Source organism: Aspergillus sclerotioniger, assembly GCF_003184525.1.
Source record: "Aspergillus sclerotioniger CBS 115572 chromosome Unknown BO94scaffold_28, whole genome shotgun sequence".
Lineage (NCBI taxonomy): Eukaryota > Fungi > Ascomycota > Eurotiomycetes > Eurotiales > Aspergillaceae > Aspergillus > Aspergillus sclerotioniger.
Window position 1 is genome coordinate 101,801 of NW_020291018.1, and position 22,651 is coordinate 124,451.

General features: G+C 44.7%; 6 protein-coding genes and 1 non-coding gene across 7 annotated transcripts; 3 read left to right on the plus strand and 4 right to left on the minus strand.

Annotated features, from left to right (window-relative positions):
- Nucleotides 1-364: 364 nt before the first annotated feature.
- Nucleotides 365-1,704, minus strand: BO94DRAFT_588879 (ankyrin repeat domain-containing protein; the record flags this gene model as incomplete). Its single annotated transcript, XM_025615913.1, has 2 exons — nucleotides 365-384; nucleotides 447-1,704. 2 exons carry the CDS (start codon nucleotides 1,702-1,704, stop codon nucleotides 365-367), a joined length of 1,278 nt encoding a protein of 425 aa, XP_025464020.1.
- Nucleotides 1,705-3,216: 1,512 nt separating this feature from the next.
- On the plus strand, nucleotides 3,217-3,889 carry BO94DRAFT_499358 (GFA family protein). Its single transcript, XM_025609372.1, has 3 exons — nucleotides 3,217-3,307; nucleotides 3,370-3,523; nucleotides 3,590-3,889. Exons 1-3 carry the CDS (start codon nucleotides 3,242-3,244, stop codon nucleotides 3,781-3,783), a joined length of 414 nt encoding a protein of 137 aa, XP_025464021.1. The 5' UTR covers nucleotides 3,217-3,241; the 3' UTR covers nucleotides 3,784-3,889.
- BO94DRAFT_568475 (glycoside hydrolase family 30 protein) lies at nucleotides 3,866-5,497 on the minus strand. The gene is made up of 2 exons (XM_025614678.1): nucleotides 4,608-5,497; nucleotides 3,866-4,554 (listed from the first exon to the last, which is right to left on the minus strand). Exons 1-2 carry the CDS (start codon nucleotides 5,473-5,475, stop codon nucleotides 3,944-3,946), a joined length of 1,479 nt encoding a protein of 492 aa, XP_025464022.1. The 5' UTR covers nucleotides 5,476-5,497; the 3' UTR covers nucleotides 3,866-3,943.
- Nucleotides 5,498-7,040: 1,543 nt separating this feature from the next.
- On the plus strand, nucleotides 7,041-7,131 carry BO94DRAFT_t252. Its single transcript has one exon. It is a non-coding gene; the product is annotated as a tRNA-Gln (tRNA).
- A 363-nt stretch (nucleotides 7,132-7,494) lies between these two features.
- On the minus strand, nucleotides 7,495-8,506 carry BO94DRAFT_627122 (alpha/beta hydrolase; the record flags this gene model as incomplete). Its single annotated transcript, XM_025617393.1, has 2 exons — nucleotides 8,322-8,506; nucleotides 7,495-8,268 (listed from the first exon to the last, which is right to left on the minus strand). Exons 1-2 carry the CDS (start codon nucleotides 8,463-8,465, stop codon nucleotides 7,495-7,497), a joined length of 918 nt encoding a protein of 305 aa, XP_025464023.1. The 5' UTR covers nucleotides 8,466-8,506.
- A 156-nt stretch (nucleotides 8,507-8,662) lies between these two features.
- BO94DRAFT_568476 (zincin) lies at nucleotides 8,663-9,805 on the minus strand (the record flags this gene model as incomplete). Its single annotated transcript, XM_025614679.1, has 6 exons — nucleotides 8,663-8,924; nucleotides 8,974-9,018; nucleotides 9,052-9,149; nucleotides 9,340-9,555; nucleotides 9,602-9,635; nucleotides 9,672-9,805. 6 exons carry the CDS (start codon nucleotides 9,803-9,805, stop codon nucleotides 8,732-8,734), a joined length of 720 nt encoding a protein of 239 aa, XP_025464024.1. The 3' UTR covers nucleotides 8,663-8,731.
- A 3,451-nt stretch (nucleotides 9,806-13,256) lies between these two features.
- Nucleotides 13,257-14,107, plus strand: BO94DRAFT_538444 (uncharacterized protein). Its single transcript, XM_025612491.1, has 2 exons — nucleotides 13,257-13,669; nucleotides 13,755-14,107. The coding sequence occupies exons 1-2, from the start codon at nucleotides 13,326-13,328 to the stop codon at nucleotides 13,876-13,878; spliced, it is 468 nt and encodes a 155-aa protein (XP_025464025.1). The 5' UTR covers nucleotides 13,257-13,325; the 3' UTR covers nucleotides 13,879-14,107.
- Nucleotides 14,108-22,651: the final 8,544 nt, after the last annotated feature.

Sequence of the window (22,651 nt, forward strand, 5' to 3'; positions counted from 1 at the left end):
CACTTAGCCCCAGCATTTCACTAGATGAACATTGCATACTCTAGCGGCTAGGTTGGCCTTGTTCGGACGATCGGGTTAGGAACCCCGAGCCTCTGGTTGGCTGAATAGCTGTTTAGCCTTCAGGTAGAGTCCACCGGGGCAGTACGGGACCTGGCTAGGGCTCAGAGCCAACGCAACAAGAAGCGGGGAAGACGTACCAGGACAAGTGTCTCGAAGATCTACTCTGCATACCTGGTGAGGGCTTGGCTACAACAAGAATGGGGGCGGGAACCTTTCCAACGCGTACGCTATGCTAAACATCGCATATGGTCATTGACAACCTCCACTCAGGATAAGTCAGTTGGTCGGCTAATACTCGGCCGAATTAGACGTAGTTGATTCCTCCTGTTTTTATGACGTATCTATATCGGTTAGTGGGGACCAAGTAAGGCAATCGGGCGTCGGACCTCGTTCATTTATGGTATTGTTATCTCCCTTGCGCCACAGCGGCACCTCATCCAATGGCGCGGCCATCATCGCTGGCCTGCGATTTGCACTCATGTATCTTCTCGGGCCCAGGCTAGCCACCGACCAGCCCAACGGTGTACGACTCATCACCGTCTCATAATCGTACTTTGTCACCGCTCGGTCCAACGTCGCCTGATCGCAAGGTTTCAATCCAGGAATTCGTAACCGGGTTCCCTTGTCAATCAGAAATCGTGCCATCTCGTAATGACGAATATGCAAGGCGCGGTGCAACGCCCAACCACCCCCAGCCCGAGCAGGATCGGCGCCGTACTCGAACAGTAGGCAGACCACCTCCATCATGGCATTCTTGACCTCCTGCGAAGGATATTTGTGACCTTGCGACGGGGACCCGAGCCATTGTCCCACAGCTCGGGCCAGGGGTCCCTGCGTGTCACTATTGGCGAGATTTGGGTTCGCTCCTGCCTCCAGAAGGAGCCTACACATCTGGACTTGTCTCCGTCCTGCTGCAATGCCCAAGGGCGATGTATGCCTATCCCTCCCTCGGAAATTGCCGTCGACCCCCGCAGTCAGCAGCATGCTCACCGTCTCCTCATGTCCGGGCTCCGGGTTGTCCAGTAACTCCACCAGGGCCTCGCAGATTTCCGGGTACTCAAAGAATGGAGGTCGATACTTCCGCTGCTCAGCATCCAATAACAATACTCTCACTATCACGGTGTACCCGCAGCGGGCAGCCTCGCGCATCGCCCCACCAGGGGACCATGGATTTATCCCTCGTGCCAGGAGCATTCTGACAACGTTGACGTGATTTCGTGCGGCGGCACGTATTAGAATGGCATTGTAATCGGACTGCGTTAACCTATCACTCATTCCCGCGTCAAGCAAGGCTTCGATAAATCCGGTATGACCCTCTCCTGTTGCTATGAATATCGGGTGTCTGTGCGAAGGGCCCGACTTGGACCCACGGTCCCGTGAGGGTCGGCCTCCCCATAAGGACCGACAATAGAGATCGGCTCCCGCGCCAAGGAGCTTCTTCAGCACGTCAGACTTATCGTGCCTTGCGGCCCATGTCAAGGCGGGGGCTGGGATATGGTGTGCCACGTGGTACCGGTAAAGGAAATGGTTGAGCTGGGCGAAAAATAGCCGGCTGGTTCGTGCCAGAGCATTGATGGCATGCTGGCAATCGAGAAACTCGGCGATGATCAAAACCAGCTCTCTGGGCAGGCGAGCGAGGCTCATGGTGCAGGGGTCGCCCCAGAGGGGAAGTAGGCGAAAGTGTCAGCAGTCAGCGTCAGCGTCAGCACCACGAAAAGACGCGGCTGCTGGTGGGGAATTATATAGCCGCCAACCGCCATCGATCGCGGGTCCCGGGCCACTCGGTGCCCCTTGCACGGGCGCGTGATAACTGATAAGGGATGGCCTTGCTCCACCTCGCCTGCTAATTAAATTGAATCCTGGCGAGCAACCACTTGATGGCGCTGTCATCCAGCATAGATAGTTCGATCATCAGCGAGCTTGATTGGTTGAGAGTCGACTGTATTGCGCGTGGTTCGGGCACTAGTTGCATCCTACCGACGGCTACCGCAGCCAGGAATGCACCATCGCCGTCACCCCCAACAGCCATAAGCATAAGCACATCTTTCCGTTGAGTTCAAGGTACCACAGCAATCTCCAAAGGCCTATCATCCGCCATGCTTGGCGGGTCCCGAATGGTAGCTCGACCATGGGGGATATATCCTCGACACGTGTTCCTCGCTGTCTGATCAACGGTCTCGCAAGTCGGGGCAGAAGGTTTGCGTCAAATGAGATCGGGGAATCTGGGATAAAAGGAGGAGCAGATAGAAAGCCAACATCACACCACATACAACGACATCAGACATGATGATGCTGAACTGGATCGTGCCCTTCGTGCTGTAGTGAGGCACTCCGATGAGATGCTCTACGGGAGCGGGCAGGTGACTCGGAATACTTTCGGCCGATGCATGTATCGAAGCCGGAAGAGCTAAGGAAGCCCATCTTTGGTGCTTGTGGGGACTTCTCACATAGCGGGTTTGATCGCGGGGAAGGATCGTACGGGTGGTCCACGAGAAATGAGTCTCGGTAAGCAGGATTGAGGCGATGGGATATGCCAACGGCCGAAGAAATCGGGGGCGAAAAACAAGGGATAAAACAGCCGGTCAAAGAAGAGTGTGCCGCCCAGTAAGTACAAACTGTGTTGAGAACCATTGAAAAGAACCGCGATGCCGCCGCGGTGGTGAAGGGAGGAAAGCGAGTGCCCCTCGACGCCTTCTTCTTTCTGCCCCCGGTTTCCGACCAGTGACAGGCCTGAGGCATCCCAGTTTCCAGGATCATGTATTCAGTCTGAACCCGAGGGGACTCAAGTTCGGTCATCTCCGAGAAAGTCGGATCATCCCCGGAGGATTGGATAAATGTATTGAAGAACTCGCAGACGAGTGTCACAAGAAACCTAGCCATTGTTAGGTTGGCAGGTGAGTACCAGTGATAAAAGGGATCTATGTATGCTATAAAGACACAAATACATCAGGACATCTTCTACACATTCAACCTTATCAACACAATCCAGTAATCCGCAAACAACAATCCATACCCTTCCAAGACAACAAACTAGCAGCGCACAATGACCTTCACAGCTGACTCATCTTCACAACAGTGGAGATGTGCTTAGTCACTCGCCAATCTGCATACAGCTTCCCCACCCCACCCCAGCTCCAGGTCCGTCAGCACCTCACATCTTACTCTCCACAATTCTATAGAGATGGCCATCGGGAGCTGTTTCTGCAACAACATTCGCATCGAATATACCGGCCAACTTCTCATCTCGGCAAGCACAATTCCAAACCCAATCCACACTACCACCTATATCCATCATCTAACATCCACCAGGGCCTCTGTCACTGTCTCGACTGCCGCAAACTAACCGGAGCACCTTATAGCTACAACTACATTGTGAAAACCTCCGGGTTGAAGGTCTCCGGGACTGTAAAAGAAGTGGCAAAGACATCGTCATCGGATAGGAATTATTTCTGTCCGGAGTGTGGTATGCATTCATCCCTCTGTCTGGAAGAAAAGGAAAATGGTGTCTGATGAAGGGGTGTTTTGATAGGGACGCCGGTTTTTTCGCGGAAGGAAGGGGCTAATGAAGATTCTGACGGTGTTACTATTGTTCGGGCGGGAGTGTTTAATGACGCTATTTTGAATGAAAGGAAGCCTCAGGTGGAAATTTTTGCGGATATGCGGTTGGAGTGGGTGAGGCCTGTGGAGGGGGCGGAGCAGTTTGGTGGGATGTTGGATGTTTGATAAGCTGGTTTGATGATGGGAGTGAGGGGTTGGGGTACTTCTGTATGATACGTGAGAAATATAGCGTTGATTTCATGGTTCTCGTCTTCTAATGGTAATTTACAAGAAAAATGCATTGCTATCAAGTGTGTTGATCCCTAGAGATACATTATTCAATCAATCAAGACGAAGCAGGAAGGACCCAGGTAGTCACAGATTCACTGGGGATGTTTCCACTCCATTCCTCTCCGCTTTCAGTGGACAGTGTGAGGTAGATGTCGTTACTGAACGTATTCTCGATCACAACCGTGCGTGTTCCATCTGGGTTCAAAGAAGCCACGGACTGGATACCTCCACCGTTCGAATAGGTATAGCTACCGCTTCCATTAAGCACGATCGCGCCAGAAGGCATGAATTTGCTAAACTGCGCCATCATATAATAGGCAGTATTAAGAGTGTAGCTGTCAGCACTGTTGATGGTGACCAAGCCCTGGCAGTTATCGCACCCACCACTCGTCAGGTGCGGTCCGTCATCAGTGTTGGTGCCAAGGGTCCAGGCCATAACTCCCGAAGCGTAGTTCTGGAGAGGACCCATGGTGAAGTCAGCAGCCTGGTGCCATGATCCAGAAGCCGGCGTCCAGCATTCAGTCATGTATTGCTTGACTCCAGGGTTGGAGCTGTAGAACTGGCTAAGGACTGTCCAGTCGACATTCGTAGCGTAGCAGTGCCAAGCTACAGTGTCAACATACTGACTAGCTCCGTTGAGCACGGTCTGGGGGTAGGATGTCACATCTACAATCATAGTCAGCAAAGGCGGAGATAGCTCTCAAACTTGGAACAGCTACCAGTATTGTGGTCATAGGCCCATATCTCCGTGCTCAGCCCGGCATTGGCGAGAGCTGGCCCAATGTAGTTTTGGATCAACTGCGCGGACTCGTAGTCGTAGACGTACATGGTAGGATACCCGGACTGACTGTTCAGGGGCTCATTCTGGATGGTGATCGCATCGATCGTAGCGCCCAATGCTTCGTATGCTTCAATGTACTTCACAAAGTATTGGGCGAATTCGCTGGAGTAGCCGGTGCTTCCCGTACCGCCACTCGTGAGGTAGCCGTCGTTCAGGTTGTTATTGGTCGTGCTGCCATCGATCACACCGTTCAACTTCATCCAACCTGGGGCACTCCATGGGGACCCTAGCACTTTCAGGCTTGACTGCAGCGACTTCATCGAGGCCAACATTTTCGCCATGGCAGTTCCACGATCGCCCAGGTTGAACCCGGAAAGCGACGTGTCAACACTACCCCCGTTATCATCGTAGGTGTATGCTGGGTCTCCAGACAAATCGGATGCGCCGATTGAATGGCGCATCAGAGAGAAGTCGGCGCCATTTGATGTCATCAGCTCATTCAGGAGCTGCTGGAGGGTCGAGCTCGACAACGTGTTGAAGGAAGTGACCGTCGCATCGGTGACTGCCGCCCCAAAGCCCGTAATAGATTGCTTGTGACCGGAAGATGTATCGTCGATGGTGAGCTTCCAGGTGGATTCGGAGCCGGGGCTACCACTTCCCTGTACGGGAGCTGTGATGGACGAGAGCTTGTAGTTGCCTGCTGAATTGGAACAATATGCGGAGGCGTCGGTCGCGCGTTTCCCGGGAGAAGCGTGACCTACAACTGCCAGGCCGGTAACAGCCCACAACAGAGTGCTCATAACCATGTTTTCGGTGTTTAGGGAAAGGGATGTTCCTGAATCAATCGAAGAATCAGGGCAGAGCCCGGGAATATATCCTATGCATTCTTGGCCCCCAAGCTGATGTTTCAGGGACGGTCACCCGCCCCGTGTGCGGCTGTGAGACAGCCCAGTCAATACCGAGACTAATGCAGAACAGGCCTTGGATTTCTGTCCTGAATGAACTTTAATGTCAGACGGGATTCCTGAAGGGGGAAATGGGTCTGGGTGGGGGCCCGGAAGCTTATTCGCCTGATAATAATAGCCGCCCGCTTTCAGATCCGGCGCATTCCGAGGCGATCAGGGGCTTGACATCGCCCCGCGCGTATAAGCTGGGTCTAGGTACGGAGCAGGTTGGTTGCGGGGATCTTATCAGACCCAGTCCATCCCGTGTTTCCTGCTGCTTTTGCCGGATTTGTCGGGGTTGCTTCTCCAAGATGCTTTCGTGTGTTGTCTCTGGATACTTTTGGGTTGTAAAGCCTGTTTGACTGGTTGGGAATCCATGTGGTACCAATATGGGGCCATAGATCGATCGAACTAGAATTGAGGGGGTATCTTGTCAGTGGCTGGTGGGATGATAACAAACGTATGTCAAGGGGGCTGGGAAGATACACGTTTGGTAGACTGTGCAGAGAACGTTGGGGGAATTTCTGTCAACCAATCGCAAATATGCCGCACACCCTCATAATTGCTTCTTTTCTCTGGGGCAAACAAATGAGTCCGGGCTTTCGATATCTACCGCGTGCAGCTTGATAGTGACGCTCACTGCTACCAAATGTGAAGACTGGAGAGAGGTCAGTGGAGAGGAGAGGAGACCGGAGCGGAGGAACGAAGGCGACAGAAATCGTGGTCGGCAGCCACGTGATAGCGTGTAGGCAGGCAGTAAGTTGTCGTCTTCGTCTTCATCAAGACTCGACTCGACCCGAGACCAGGCAACCTATACTTGCCTGTCGACGATAATATTCTTGCTTAATCCATATCTGGGACCTACTGCATTGTGAACTCGCCCAAAGAGATAAGGCATCCCGAGGAAAAGCCCTGTGACCAGAGACAAAAAAAGAAATAACAGGATTCTGAGCCAGACCAGCTTTGCTGTGCTCACGCCCGCTTCCATAGTAACCGACACCACCCCCGCTTGGAAGTGATACCATACAGAGCTTTATTTTTCTGAGACTACCTGGGGTCTTTTTATAATCTACTAGTTAGCTAGCCGTCTGAGAAATCACACGATTTGTCAAGTAGACTAAAAACCACAGCTGGGTGCTGGTCAGTCCTGATATGTCAACCGTCTGTCACTCTTGAACCCATTCCGTTCTATAGATTTTTTGCCCCAGGCATATACGGACCGTCAAATCCCGCACACCCGCGGATCTAATCTACACACTCTTGGCGATAACACTAGCCGATGTTATGATTGACGACAGTAGTTATCCAAGATAGGTTGGCCATAATCCCAACGGTCCGAAATGCGTCAAGACAACGGTGCCCGGGTTGGATGCATGAACAAATGGCTGCAATCCATAAGCCTTTCTTGCGAGGATTGGCCATCACCCGGTTGTGTGGGGTAGTGGTTATCCCTTCGGATTTTGAGTACTCTGTGCTGCAGAATTTCCGACAACCCCGGTTCGAACCCGGGCACGACCTTTCTTCTTTTTTCCTCCCACATCTGCCTCTTTTTTGCTGATGGTCTTTTTTTTTTCAATCGCTTGCTGTTGTTCAATTGTAATTTTCCTACAAAATTTGAACTGGACATAAGAATATGTCCTTCATGACACCATAATTACCCCTCTTTTAGTCAGTACAGCCCTTGGATGCAATATTTTGACTCGAAAGAAGTTCACTCTTACTCCCTTGAGGACAGCACCGACATCACGCATTCACATACCCCCCCCAACGCTTCCAAAGCCCTATAAAGCACCGCATTCGGCTGCTCCTCCCCCTCACCCTCTTCACACTTCTCCAACCCCAAATCAAAAACATGCTCCGCCCCCAGCACGGGAAAATACCTCACCCCCGCCCTCCCTCCTCCAACCTCCTCACCAACTTCTCACTCTCCTCACAACTAACCTCCTCATCCCCAGTCCCATGCACCACCACCGTCCGCGGGAACCCCTTCCCAAACACCCCAAAATCCAACGGAAACAACATCTTCCCATCATCATCATCACCCACCACCTGTCCCAACCCTTCCCTCAAAACCCTCCCCCCAAGCCCCTTCACCCCAGACAAATAATCCAAAAACAACCCCCTCTCCAAAACCGCATACAACAACGGCAATCGCTTCCTGGTCTTCACCTCTTCCTCCGATTTAGGAAACTCCTCACCAAGAGATACCTCCCCGCGGGAAATCCGCCCCGGTATATCCGCTATCAACATCCCCGCGGTATCAGAATCCATCACAGACCCAGGTAACGAGAAACTCTGTGCCCATTTCTCACTCCCGGGATCGGTCATCGGGTAGAGGAGGAAGAGCGCACACGGGGCCGGGATCGGAATTGGTATTGTCTCAACGGGCGTTGCATTTTGCAACGCCGTGACAAGAGCGCACCATCCACCGGCACTTGCGCCTGCCACAATGATGCGATTTATATCAGGGCGACATTCGGGGTGGAGTTGGGGTAGGGACTTCGCAACCCATTTGTAGGCTAAGAGGATATCGGAGATTGTATCGTGGCCGGTGGATTCAGGTAGCACGCGGTAGTCGGGGGAGATTAGGGGCCATTGGTGCGTGAGGGCGTGGTTGAGGAGCCAGGTGGGGATGGCGGTGCGGGTGCCGGTGATCTGGGATGGTTGAGCGGGGGATTAAATATTGGGTTGAGTTACGGAAAACGTACGAGGTATCCGCCGTGGAACCATAGGATGATGGGTTTGGGGGTTTTTGGATCAGTCGGTTGGGATAAGTATACGTCGAGATGGAGGTCTGTTGTTTGGTGGGTGGTGTAAACGTGGGTGTGTTTGACGTGTGGTTTGAGGGCCATGCTGACGGAGACGCGTGTGCGTGCTGACGCGAGGGAATCGGGGACTAGGCTAGTAGTTTGGTAATTAGGTGCAGGGATGTGGTTCTTATCTATCGGATCGAGTGTGACTCAATTAGATATTAATTGCCGCATATAACCGAGCCTAATATAGTTACTTGTCATCCTACGACCCATGTTTTGATTCCCGCGGCTTCATATTTTGATCTTACCTAAGATAATAGACCGTGTGGTTGAGTTATCGATCTTTTGCATCATTTAAACTCACTCTATTTGATCCCCAATCTCTCATAAAGGGCATTTAAGTTCGGCTCTCGGCCCAAATAATCCAGCAAACTCTTAATTTCATCCTGACCTCCGCCTTTTTCTAGAATCATTCGGCCGAACCGACGGCCTTGCTTCGCGTTTAGCGGGTCGGATTGGAAAATGGTCGAGAACATGTCGAGAGCGTAAAGCTCAGCTCTGCACGGATTAGCATTCGAGGGAATGGTGATAGGGATCAACAACGCACTGGAGATACTCATAATAGCCGACATCATAAGCCCCTAATAAATGACTGAAGATCACTTCTCCATGACCCTAATCGTACCGTCCATGCTGCACTTCAGGGCCTTCTACAAAGGCCTCGGTCTTCCGAATAAAGTTGAACACCTGAGAGGTATTCATGTCTTGTATAGCTTCGTGAGACTAAGGGCTGTGCACTACTATATCAAACATAGACAATGACAGCTGCTGCAGATAGGAAAGTGCCATAATCACCTGCCTAGTCTGCAATAAACTATAAGTCATATCGTCCGGAATGCGTTCCCCGTTTGATAATGCTGACTGATAGACTGCAATGGCATCGGCGACCAGAACCACTTTTCCAATATCTTACTGGTGGTTCGCAAAAATCATTCACAATCATTGTACCGTGGAAGTGGGCGAAGATGGTTTTCGCGACTAGATCATGAATCCCATGGCCTAGTTCATGGAAGAGCATAAGGAGTTCGCTGTGTTTCAGCAGACTGGGCTTTACTGGGGTAGGTCTGGTGAAGTTGCAGACTAATGCTGTGGCTGGATAGCTTTGCTTTCCGTTGGTGTCGGTGAATCCCTACACTGCATTAGAAAAGATCAAGCGTAGGGCTTTTGATACATACCCGCTGAAGATTAAAGTTAGCCGCATGACCATATCTACCCGAACGAGGGTGTAGATCAATGTAAAGCTACCCAAGGAACTTGTTTTCTTCGGCTTCGTCATCCCAGACACTGAATATCCGAACATCCGGATGCCACACGAGATCGCTCTCACTGTCCAGCTCAATGAACTCCAACTCGAGAAGGCTCGCAAAGATTGAAAACATCTTCTGGAATGTGATTTTAAAGGGAAATACTGTATGAAATAATTTGGGGAAGATTTCAAGAAGTTGGGATCAATGAGGAACGGAGATAAAGAGAAGAGAGGAAGATTGGGGCGGGAATCGGGATACACTAGCAGCCAATTGACCAATAGGCACGAACTACCAAAGCCACATATATTATCACGATAAAATACTAGCTCTATATCGTCACAGCAGTCCATGTTGAATTGACCAATTCCTTTCCTCCGATGTTAAAACCCCGTCCCCTTCAGTCATCAGAGCCCTTAACAGCCACCCCCCACAAGACTGTAATAGCATACAGACTGGAAGCAGAGTCCACATTTGGAACTCGTTTGTTTACAGGTCTTATCGGTTGAACACGAATCCGCTCCGCACCGAATGATCCGTTTGTCCAAAGACGAACGAGAGACAAGACTATCCTCTTGCTGCGCATGATAAACCGCTTTGGCCTCGGCAACCCACTCCTGGGCCTCTGCCTGGAGGTCCAAGTCCTCGCTCACGGTGGCGAGCAATTCCTGGAACCGGTCTGCCTCTACCGTATAAGTCTTGTCGCTCGGAGATAGATCGAGGCCCATGGCAAAGTAATCGCGGTATTCAGCGGTCAACTTGGCAACACCATAGCTCACACCATTGACCACCCACAGGTTGCCCTCCGTATCGGTATCGTAGGCGGAGAGGTACTCAATAGCGACCATTTGCGCATCCGTGACATTGCCAATGTCAGTGGCATATTTGTGGAACTGGAGCCCGGTGGATTCGACTAGGAAGAGCGGGTTGGCTTCGTCGGTCGAATTGGGGGACAGGGAGATGCCTTTGATGCAGTCCATAGCGCGAGTGAGAGTGGCAGTGGCCAGAACGGCAGTAAGAGAGAGGAAATGCATTGTGGTGGATTGGTCTTTGCAACGGATTGGATAAATTGCTGGGTAGGAGAGACTTTGGTCGAGACGAGCGTCGCTTTATACCTGGGAAAGCGTACTTTCGGTATCTCTTGGACCGAGTACCTCCGATAGAGCCTTATCATTGATGGGAGGGCAACACCTCGGAGCTGATAGACGTTGTCTGTTCATTTAATATAAACTGATAACAGATTGAAAGCTTGTTTGCTCGGGTCAACGCACTAGAGCTCACTAGACAGCATTTAAGCTACCGGGTTCCTGATCCTATCGGACTCCCGTTGGCTCCCGCATCCTTTGCCCGGGCTTTGGGCCCTGCTAGGCGCTCCTGGTGATCCGGTCGTCTCCGAATTGCCCGATGTGCCTAGCTGTGACATCTTGTAGATTCTCTAGCGTGGATGACCCTTCTGGGTCCATTGTCAATGCCATCCATTCGTCTTAATCCCGCAGGGGTCTCTCTAGCAGACTGGTCAAACTGAGTAATGACCGCCCAGAAAAGAAAAAAAAGGTTAGATCGGCAGCCGGACTCTTGGGATCGAACCTAAACAGCGCCTATAGCTTGAGATATAGATGTAACTGCGGGGATAGAAGGGAGGGCGCACAGTCCTGGTCAAGCCCCTCGTCACCCGACTGGGCTATCTATGCAGGAAGATTAGTACGGTCACAGAGAGGAAAGGTCAGACTAAATCGATGGTTCCCTGCCTAGAATTCTTCTGTGCCAGTTAGTCGGAGGAAAGCCAACGAGCGATGCGTTAAAGCGGAATTAATTCCTGCAGAGAGAGATACCGCCCGATTCTGATAAGAAGGTTACACCCGGGTATAAGCAGAAGGAAAGGCTTTTGGATCCCTGGCTTCTTGAGGCGCAGTCACTTCCTGTCCAACACCTTTCCTTGTTTCCACTTCATCTGTCCTTCTCTTTCCCCGGCTTCACAACAACCGTGGATCCATCCATACCAGAACAAAGCGACCCCGCTCCATCCGATCAGGACACCGGAGATGCAGTGCGAGACTTAACCGCAGCCATTTAAAGGCTGAATAGTCTGTTTAGTCTGGAAATTAGGCGCGAGATGTTGAACAATCTCGAGAAGTGGCTGAACAGAACGATCCTGTCTTGAAAGCCCATGATGAGGAAATTGAAAGTGGACATCCAACACAGATCACAGAATAGAACAAGGTACAGCTGATGCTACAACAGGAGATTGATGCAGAAAATAGTGCCTGTTCGGAGACGTATTCTGATACGTTTGTTCCTGGCTGGAGAAAGCTCGAACTAACATGACGCAGTCTTCTGGGAGAAGGTTGCATTCACGCCAGTTGACCAACAGATCAGCAAAGATGCATATGGATTGGCATTTGATCGGTTTGGGCAGATCTATTGATCTTCAACGCAGCGACACTCAACCAGTATCGCGATACTCTTTTAGAAGCGCTCTTCGCCCATGAGGCTTACCGGCGGAGTAATCGGGTTGTAGCTCATTTAAAAATGTAGTAAAATCAAACCCGGCGCTAGTTTCCCCATTAGGTGTAGTAATAAGAACAGACTTATCTACATCGGGTAACTACTTCGGGGCCCACATCAAGGTATGTATAGGGGAACATGGGATACAGATAAGAAACACCTTTCTAACGGGACCTATCCGATTAATGCAGGTCAAAAAAACATGAAAATATGCAACCGAAGCGGCTTCTCGTACTGTGCGGGTCTACCTTAGCGTCCCGCCGGGATGCGCTGTATCCGAGAGTGGCTATAGATAATGAATATGCCATTTGGAATGCCGGGGCCGTTCCTGCACCCCAAGGTCTTCAGGGGCCTAGCAGTCGGCGGCTTTTCCGTGGTTTTCTACAAAGATTTGTATGGAGGAAGATGTATATAGGGATTACGCTGCAAGGTCAATTGACCGTCACACCCAGCTGAAAATCCGGTGCCAATGTTATCTTCCCGGACCAGAACTCACTGGTCTGATGTAATTTAAAAATTCCTAGACTGTTCTATCGTACTGGTGCTATATCTGGCAACAGCTAACAGGCTGTGGTCGTCTCCTTATCGTTGAAGAATAACCGAGCATTGAGTCAGTATCTTGTGTGTTATTTGCTGACGAAAGATAAGGCTAGCTGTATCCAGCGGACGCGTGGAACAGTCCCATCTAAGGTCCTATAGCAGATTCATAGTGGTTTTATAGTAGTATGAGCAGGAGTGGGGAACCTAACATCTAAAGTGCGGCTTAAACTTCTCCCCGGCGGAAGATACATCCGATGTAGCCAATCAAATCACGATATAGTAGGCGACGCCGATAGTGCTATGAACCATGTGGCCTTTAGAGTTAAACTACCTGACGAATTCTGTCCTAAGTCGTATCATGTGCTATCCACTTGGAAGATGTCAGTATGGAAGTGTAAGCACGACAGGCCGCATCAGTGTGGATACAGTCGACAACGAGCTAAAACATAAATTCTAGCGAGCCATGGTGTGAAGGCATAAATAGAGGCAGATATCCTCAAGTTATATTCTCTGTCTATCTCCAACAATCATCTCTCTCTCTCTCTGGACCTATTTACCTTTCAAAGTCTACCCAAATCTCCTGCACAAAACATCTTCTTCTACCACATCAATGGCCTACCAAAGAATCATGCAGGCGCTGCTCGGAGCCGCCGCCGTCGGTCTGACCCATGCAGCAGCTACCCCTGAAATGCAGAAGCGCTCATGCTCCTACACCGTGAGAGACACCTACTGTTTCACCGACGGCGACGCGATGGACTACCGAGAGCTCACCACCACCCAACTGGATGGTATGGTCACTTCCATGCACACAATGCTCGACGATATGAATGCCGCGGCAGTGACCTCCAAGACATTGGAGTACTACTACGAGGGCATCGTTTGTGGAGACGACAACCAGTATACCTGCGATGCCGCGATCCTCGTTACCACCCAGAGCGATGGCGATATTGGCACCTGTGTGATTGAGAAGTCAAAGACTGTGTTTGACGACCTGCTCTCTCTTTGCGGACGATCGGGAGGTTGGCTGGAGATTACCTACAGTAATGGTGCTGAATGGCTGTATGAACAGTATGCCACCAGTGGGGCGGACACGGCTTGTCTCTATGGTGGAAAGTGTCTCACTGTCGACTGTTCTGCTTTTGATGATTGTGTCAAGACTGTGATTTCTTAGGCGCTTTTCTTATCTCAAGAAGAGAGTTGGCGATGGTTTGTTGGGGTTGTTTGGGGGGTTGTCGGAAATGATATGTTGATCTTGTCTTGGATCCTTGCTGCTGTTTTCATTGAGATTTGGTTAGAAGGTATTGTGATGAATTACAGGTGGATAGATTTTTAGGAATGATATCGAATAATATTATGTTAGGACACGAAGCCGAAGAAAACGAGTGATATTGGTATGACTAGCTAGGAGGCTTCTGCCTATGCGGGATGAAAAGGATAACATCACAGTGGCTAATATGATAAGGCACGTGACGTGTTCGCTTACTAATTAATTAGCTGTCTGGATAACGTAATCGGTAAGCGAGTGGCCACCCGCGTTCCGAAAACACGCGTTTTTTCAACCACAAAGCATTGAATCCGCGATATCACCACCAAAAAATGTCCAAATCGTTAAAAAACGGTGTTGAACAAGAGGGCCGGATCGTCCTCGCAATTGAAGCTTTAAAAAATGGCGATACTCCTAATGTGGCCCAAGCAGCCCGCGATTTTGAAGTTCCTCGATCAACTCTCCGGCATCGTCTGCAGGGAATCAAATCACGTACAGAAATATGCGCAAATTCATTAAAATTGACTCCTGCAGAGGAGGAAGCCTTAAAAAAATGGATAATTTCTTTGGATCAGCGAGGCCTTCCACCCAGGCCTTCATACGTTCGTACAATGGCTACTCTCTTAATCCAAAAACGTGATCTGAACTACCGTACAGATATAGGAGAGAAATGGGTATATAACTTCATCAAAAAACATGATACTTTGAAGTCTCGCTTTTCCCGCCGTTATAACTATCAGCGCGCTCGCTGCGAGGATCCAAAGATGATTAGCAAGTAGTTCTCTCATATTCAAGCTACTATATCAGAGTACAGTATCGCAGATGAAGATATCTACAACTTTGATGAAACTGGATTTGTTATGGGAATGGTGGCTACTGCGCGTGTTATTACCAGATCTGACTGTATTAAAAGACCGTTCTTTATACAGCCTGGGAATCGTGAGTGAGTAACATCAATCGAATATATTAACACAGCTGGCTGGGCCTTGCCTCCGTTCGTGATTCTTAAAGGCAAGGTTTATATATAATCATGGTATCAAGATAGAAAGTTACCTTCTGATTAGAGACTTCATATATCACCGAATAGATGGACTACTAATAAAATAAGCCTTTTTTGGCTGCGTGAACACTTTATTCCATTCATCCAAAGCCGAAGAACTGGGAAATATAGCCTCCTAATACTCGACAACCATGACTCCCATTTAACACCTGAATTTGACAAAATCTATAATCAAAATAATATTGTTCCTGTCTGTATGCCTCCGCACTTCTCACACCTGTGTCAACCGTTAGATATTACGTGTTTTTCGCTATTAAAACAGGCGTACGGCGGGCTGATTAAGAAGTTGATCCACGCAGGAATCCACAAAGTTGATAAGAAGGATTTCTTGAATACATATCCAGATGCTCAATTATTCGCTTTCAAAAAAGCAACTATACAGAGTGCTTTTCGCGCCGCAGGGATAGTGCCTTTCTCACCTACCAAGGTGGTTAACCAGCTTGTTTACTGCCTCCGTGATACTAACCCCCCCCCCCCCCCAGCCGGCCAAGTACAGCTTCAACGATACCAAAGACTCCTAATAACGTGAGACAATTAAAGAAGCATGAATCTACTATCAAAAAGGTGCTTCGCGAGCTCTCGAAAAGCCGTCTACATCGATAAAGACTGCTTTATCATATATAATAAAAGGCTGTGAGATTGCGATCAATCAAACAACCCTTCTTGAAGCCGAAAATCGCCAACTCCGAGAGGGAAAAGAGCGCCAAGAAAGAAAGAAGAAAAGGAGTCATCGCTAAATGACTGGTTTTGATGGTCTCACCGTACAGGAAGCAATTGAGGCTTTTCAACAGCCTCGTCAAGCCGGCGAAGCACCTGGAGGCGAGGTGATCCAGCCAGCTGACTATGAGGAACAACCTCGCCGCCGCGCGCCACCCCGGTGTAGTGATTGTAATCAATTAGGCCATAAACGTACACACTGCCCTACAAGAGAAATCAACTAAAAAAATACATTTTCAATGACTTCAATATGTTGAAAAACGGCTTCAAAAATGTATGTTGATCGGAATACGCGGGAAGGGTGGCCACTCGCTTACCGATTACGTTATAGCTTCTTAAATAAGTAAGAATATCAGAAATAATATATATAAAGCTAGACTTTTTATTTTATAAAGTTCTATAACTAGTTTTCAGGTAAGTATAATATAATTTTTCTATCTAATTAAAAATATCTTTTATAGTTGTATTTCTCTTAAAACATATTTTTCTTATTTAAAATCTTTTTAACTTTCTATTTTATAGTTCTATCTTTGATAATTATACTATTGAATTATCAGTTAATAATCTCTTATATTAATAAAAGATCTATAATAGCGGGCTAAAATAAGTTAGTTTAAAATATAAGATAAATGTCAAACCCTAGGATCGCTTCTCCCTGTCCCTGTTAGCTTAACTTCGTTCGTATACGTACCTTCAAACTGAATCGAGGTGGTGTCGGACTGATGACTATCTAAGGTGACTGGTCTTGAACAAGAGAAGAGAAGTAAGGCCAGATAGTGCCGCGCAGCTATCCGTAAGTGAGTACAGACGAGTGTTGTCGCTAAGCTTTGCCAAAACATATGGTACTTAAAGACAATGTGAATTGAGCATGAAGAACAGAACTAGCTAAGTACATAAAAGAGTATCCTTATATTCTATCCTTCATATACCATTTCGTATACTATTTAGGGTAGATCAAGGGTTGATCTAATCATGTTCCTGGATCCCGTATACTATATCGTATACCCTCGATGGTAGATCTGATGATAGATGGTCACGTGACACAGCGCTGCCTCAGACATTACTCTGACCGGGATTCTACTCAATAAGAGTTGCTGGTTGCCCGAGTCCTGCCTTGTCATCGTTTTCTGCCTGACGAGTCCGCTCCGCTAGTAACCTGGCTAGCAGGGGTCTGTAACAGTGGTGTTACAGACCCCTGCTAGCTGAATGGACTAGTAAGGCGGACTTATTAGGCAGAAGGCTATGACCGGAAAGCAAGGACTCTTATCAAGTAGAATCCTGATCTAAGCAACCTATAACCGGAATGGTTACATAACATGTGACCATGACAGACATGTTACTGACATATTATAACATGGCAGCACTATAACAGGATATGGCAGTACTATAATATAATATATCAGTGACATAACATATCATGGCAATGCCATGATGAAGGATAGGATATAAGGACACTCTTTCATGTACTTAGCTAGTTCTGTTCTTCGTGCTTAATAATACTGTCTTTAAGTAATCATATGTTTTGGTAAAGCTTAATGACAACACTTATCTGTACTTACTTACGGATAGCTACGCGGCACTATCTGGCCTTACTTCTCTTCTCTTGTTCAAGACCAGTCACCTTAGATAGTCACCGACCTGACTCACCTTGATTCAGTTCAAAGATACGTATTGGAAGCTAAGCTAACAGGAACAGGGAGAAGCGATCCTAGGGTTTGACAAGTTGCTGGTTGTCCGAGACCTGCCTTGCCGACACTTTCTGCCTGACGAGTCCGCTTCGCTAGTAACCTGACTAGCAGGGGACTGTAACACTGACTAGTTATCTGCCTAAATATAAGTTGCTTTAATTGAACCTGCCTGCCTGAGTCTTCTATCTTACCATCCTACCAGCCCGCACCTTGACATAGTCTAGACTATGATATAACTATAATTAAGAATAAGATATTTGATTATCTTATAAGTATTATTAGTATAGTTCTTTAAGTTACTTAATTTTATAAATTACTTTAATATATCTTTATTTAATTAAATAATTAATTATAATTATAGATTAATTAATACTGTATATTAGATATTATAATTTATATATATGGTAAGAGGTCTATCTAACTTTTTATTTATTAAGTTTTGAAGTCTAACATTCTGTCAAACCCTAGGATCGCTTCTCCCTGTTCCTGTTAGCTTAGCTCCCGTTCCAATACGTACCTTCGAACTAAATCGAGGTAAGTCAGACTGATGACTATCTAAGAGATGACTGGTCCTGAATAAGAGAAGAGAAGTAAGGCCAGATAGTGCCGCGCAGCTATCTGTAAGTGAGTATGGATGAGTATTGTTACTAAGCTTCTAAACATATGGTCACTTAAAGATGATTGTATTGAGCACAAAGAACAGAACTAACTAAGTATATGAAAGAGTGTCCTTATATCCTATCTTTTATATACCATTCTGTATACTATTCAGGATAGATTAAGAGTCAATCTAATCATGTTTCTAGATCCTGTATATTATATTGTATACCCTCGATGGTAGATCTGATGGTAGATAGTCATGTAACATAGTGCTGCCTCGGATGTTACTCTGACTAGGATCTTACTCAATAAGAGTTGCTGGTTGCCCGAGTCCTGCCTGGTCATTACTTTCTGCCTGATAAGTCCGCTCTGCTAGTAATCTGGCTAGCAGGGGTCTGTAACATCACTCTTCTTTTTTCAAGGTTTCTTATCCTCAAGAAACATAAAGATGCATGTTCCTCCTGTGTCAGTTGAGTTTTCTTCAATTTCTCTTTTTTTTATGATGGGTTATCATGTCTTGTTATTGTATTAATTATAATCAGGTAAAGAAATATATCTGTTAGTCTAATAAGATTTATAATAACAGCTTTATTACTGAGAGTTTCTGTAAATATTGTTTTCTGAGAGGTATTTTTTATATTATAGATTTAAAGAACTGAAATTGTGCTGCCTGTACTCATTATGATTGAAAATATGAAAAATAATTTTACAGTGATAAGGAGTGGAATAAGTTAAAATATAATTAATTAAATATATAAAATAAACTTACTGAGGCCCTTGCTGAACAGGCCTGTATTACTGTTAAGATAGCTTGTTTGTTTAAGTAACAGCAGTTCTTAAAAGATTGTGGCAAGCGGATGTTGGATCACGACTTGACTATGTTAGAGTAGTTGGATAAGGAGGATTCTCCAAGTGCTGAGGATCTCCGGGAGCTGGAACATCTAGCTGATGAACACAATGCTGTTTAACTTGCCACTGTATTAGATAATCCTAGTCTGACTTAGTTAATTAGTTCCCCTTCCTTCTGGGCGAACTTTGACTTGTCTGTTGATAGTATTACTTTACAAGCTAGTGATAGCCTGTTAAATTCTTGATAGGTTTCCACGTGTTTTCTAAGATATCATATTCTACCTATTTTACTAGATATTTTGACCTGCTGCTAATCTTTTTATAGTCCAGAATCTTTTTAACTTTATATTCTTTCTCTGTATTATCATCAATCTCCATATTTTCTGTGATTCTAGCGTTCTTTAGTACAGGTTCTAATAATAAGATATAAAATACTAGATAAATTTTGCTTATTAATTTTAGTAATCTTAACTTATAATTAGCCAGTCTTTTCTTGTCTTTGATGATAAATAGTCCTAGCTTGTGATAATCAAGCTTCTGACTTAATCATTTTTTCTTGATATTTTTATAGAATAGAAACACTTTCTTTCCTCTTTTTAAATCAGGTTTTCTTTTATATCTGTGATTATAGTACATCTTACTATATAAGTTTATAAACTCAATGTTTTAGAATAACTAGAAATATATGTTTTCTATAAATATAATAATATTCTTGGCTATATCAGTAACTTGCTGCTTTCTTAATGGTGTTTTTAGAAATCTGGAGTAGTAACTATAATTAGTATAGAATAGTAAGACTCTAATAATTAAATGACTGGTATTATTATATAAGAATTATACTATTAGTAACAGATTTATCCAGTTATTCTGTTAATAATTCACGTAGTATCTCAGATATTGCTTAATTATCTGATTAACTCTTTCTACCTGCTCGTTTATCTGCAGATAATAAGCTATTATTATTTATTTTTTAATTTCTATAAGATCTACGAGTGATCTCCAGAACTTTAAGATAAATAATTTATCTTGATTTAATATAATATACTTTAACATTTCATGATATGTAATAATGTTTCTTAGAAACAGTTCTACTATCTGTATTACTGTTATTATTATCTTACTTAATATAAGATGGATGTATTTAGTAAGATGATCAGTAATGACTATGATAGTGTTAAACCCTTCTAATTTTAGTAGTAGACTAATAAAGTTAATTATTATCTATTTTTATAGCTGTTGTGGCGCCTCCTGTACTTATATTTGTTTATAGGATTAGTACCTTGCAAGCTTATTTCTAATATAAGTCTTATATTATCTAATATAATCACGTATTTTCTGTCTAAGGTTTAAAATATAGTAATTCCTCGTGATTAATTCAATAGTCTTTTCAACTTCTAGATAATTCTTAAGTAATTTATCATGGTGCTTAGCCATAATCTCTATCCTTATCTCAGTCAGTACAAAGATTAATCTGTAAAAGTATGTTAATCTATCTTTATTAATAATAATCTTGTTCAGTAAGGTCTTGCTTATCTTCTAAAGTATTTTATCTTTTTCTATAATATTAGTTAATTATCTAATTAGATTATTACCTATTTTTAATATTACTGCTAGATTGGCTTTATTGTAGCTGATCAACCCATCCGTGTTTTGCTTTAGGATGGCCGGTTTAATAGTCTTTTTATTTAATTTATAGTTTAGCCTGTAGCTCAGCATATCTACATATCTATTCTCTGTTTTTTTTATAATATATAATTTTAAAGTTATATTATGATAGAATCTTAGCCTATCGTGCCTGTCTTTGGGTCAACTCTTTGGTTGTTGTAAAGTAGGTTAAATTCTTATGGTCTATCTTTATAATAACAGTGTGTTTTACTTTTTTAAGATAGACCCTCTATTGCTTGAATGTTATTATAATAGCTAGTAATTTCTTGTTATAGATATCGTAGTTAAGTTCTGCTTAAACCAACTTTCTTGAGTAAAATATAATCAGTCTTGACTTTCTGTCTTCTTCTGATTGTGTTATACATATATCAACAGTGTAGTCCGATATATCAGTCTTGATAGTGGTTTTTTTTTCTAGATTGTGCTGTATAAGTACTAGTGATGTAATAAGTTACTGCTTAATATCTTTAAACATGCTCTGCTGTGGTTCTTTCTACTAATACTTCTTTAACTTTTTTATAAGCTTGAAGAGTGGTATTATATAGATAGTATATCCGTCCATGAATCATTAATAGTAGTTGACTAATCTAATAAACTGCTGTAGTTCTTTCAGATTCTTGGATTAAGGCTAATCCTGTATAGCTTATACTTTAGCTTATTTAGTATAGATTCTCTTTATAAATATTTAATATTCTAGGAACTCTGTTTTCTGTATATAGAATTTATACTTTTTTAGCTTGTATTATAATTAATATAGATATAGTTTATATAGAACTAGTCTTATATACTTAATATATTCTTTCTCAGTTTTCAAGAAGATTAATATATTGTCTAGATAAGTAATCATAAATCTATCAAGATATTCTTCTAGAATCTTGTTAATATATTACTGAAATAATGCTAGTGTATTAATCAGTCTAAATAATATAATTAAGTACTTAAAGTATCTATACTTTATTCTAAATATAGTTTTCTATTCTTTATCTTCTGCAATGCGTATACAGTAATATATATTTATAATATTAAGTTTAATAAATCACTTTATTCCTTATATCTTATCTTGGATTTCCGAAATCAAAGATAACGGGTGTTAATCTTTAATTATGATAGTATTTAGTGACTAATAATCCATGCATAGCTGTAAACTGCTGTCCTTTTTTAGTATAAATAGGACTTCATGTTCTGCTGGTGATTTTAAAGGCTTGATATTCTTTAACTAGCTGGTTATTAATATATTCTTATAATGTCTGTGATTTTTTCTTAGATATTAGGTAAATCTTTCTATATATCAGTGACTTTTCTTTCTCTATAAGAATAGTATGGTCATACTTTCTATGTTAAGATAATTCAGATTGCTTTAGCTGCTTGAACAAGTTCTCAAATCTCTTATACTGTGACGGGATCTGTGTATTATTTTTAATCACAGTTAGAAGTTTTCATGAATCTTCTATCCTCTAAATAGTCATCTTGACCTCTATATTGGTACTGTTAATGCTGTTGTTACGGACCCCTGCTAGCTGAACGACTAGTAAGGCGGACACGTCAGGCAGAAGGCTACGTCCGGACAGAGGAAGACTCTTATCGAGTAGAATCCCGATCTGAGTAACCGACAACCGGAGCTGTTACACGGCACGTGACCATGATGGACATATCACCGATAAGCTATAACGTATCAGCGCTACGACGAGACGTATCAGCGCTACGACATGGCATAGCGATGCTACGACGAAGGATAGGATATAAGGACACTCTTTCATGTACTTAGCTAGTTCTGTTCTTCGTGCTCAATACAATTATCTTTAAGTAACCATATGTTTGGTAAAGCTTAGCAATAACACTCGTCTGTACTTACTTACGGATAGCTGCGCGGCACTATCTGGCCTTACTTCTCTTCTCTTGTTCACGACCAGTCACCTCTTAGATAGTCATCAGTCTGACTTACCTTGATTCAGTTCACAGATACGTATTGGAACGGGAGCTAAGCTAACAGGAACAGGGAGAAGCGATCCTAGGGTTTGACAGCTGTATTCTCAGTACTTATTTATTATTGTTAGTATCTATCTTAATAATTCTATAAGCCAATCTCTCTGTGA

Coding starts and splice junctions, on each gene's coding strand:
- BO94DRAFT_538444 (XM_025612491.1), top strand. CDS start 13,326: ATGGCCTACCAAAGAATCATGCAGGCGCTGCTCGGAGCCGCCGCCGTC. Junction 13,670..13,754: donor AGCGATGGCGATATTGGCAC/CTGTGTGATTGA, acceptor GAGATTACCTAC/AGTAATGGTGCTGAATGGCT.
- BO94DRAFT_499358 (XM_025609372.1), top strand. CDS start 3,242: ATGGCCATCGGGAGCTGTTTCTGCAACAACATTCGCATCGAATATACC. Junction 3,308..3,369: donor CCGGCCAACTTCTCATCTCG/GCAAGCACAATT, acceptor AACATCCACCAG/GGCCTCTGTCACTGTCTCGA. Junction 3,524..3,589: donor TTATTTCTGTCCGGAGTGTG/GTATGCATTCAT, acceptor GTGTTTTGATAG/GGACGCCGGTTTTTTCGCGG.
- BO94DRAFT_568475 (XM_025614678.1), bottom strand. CDS start 5,475: ATGGTTATGAGCACTCTGTTGTGGGCTGTTACCGGCCTGGCAGTTGTA. Junction 4,555..4,607: donor GGCCTATGACCACAATACTG/GTAGCTGTTCCA, acceptor CTATGATTGTAG/ATGTGACATCCTACCCCCAG.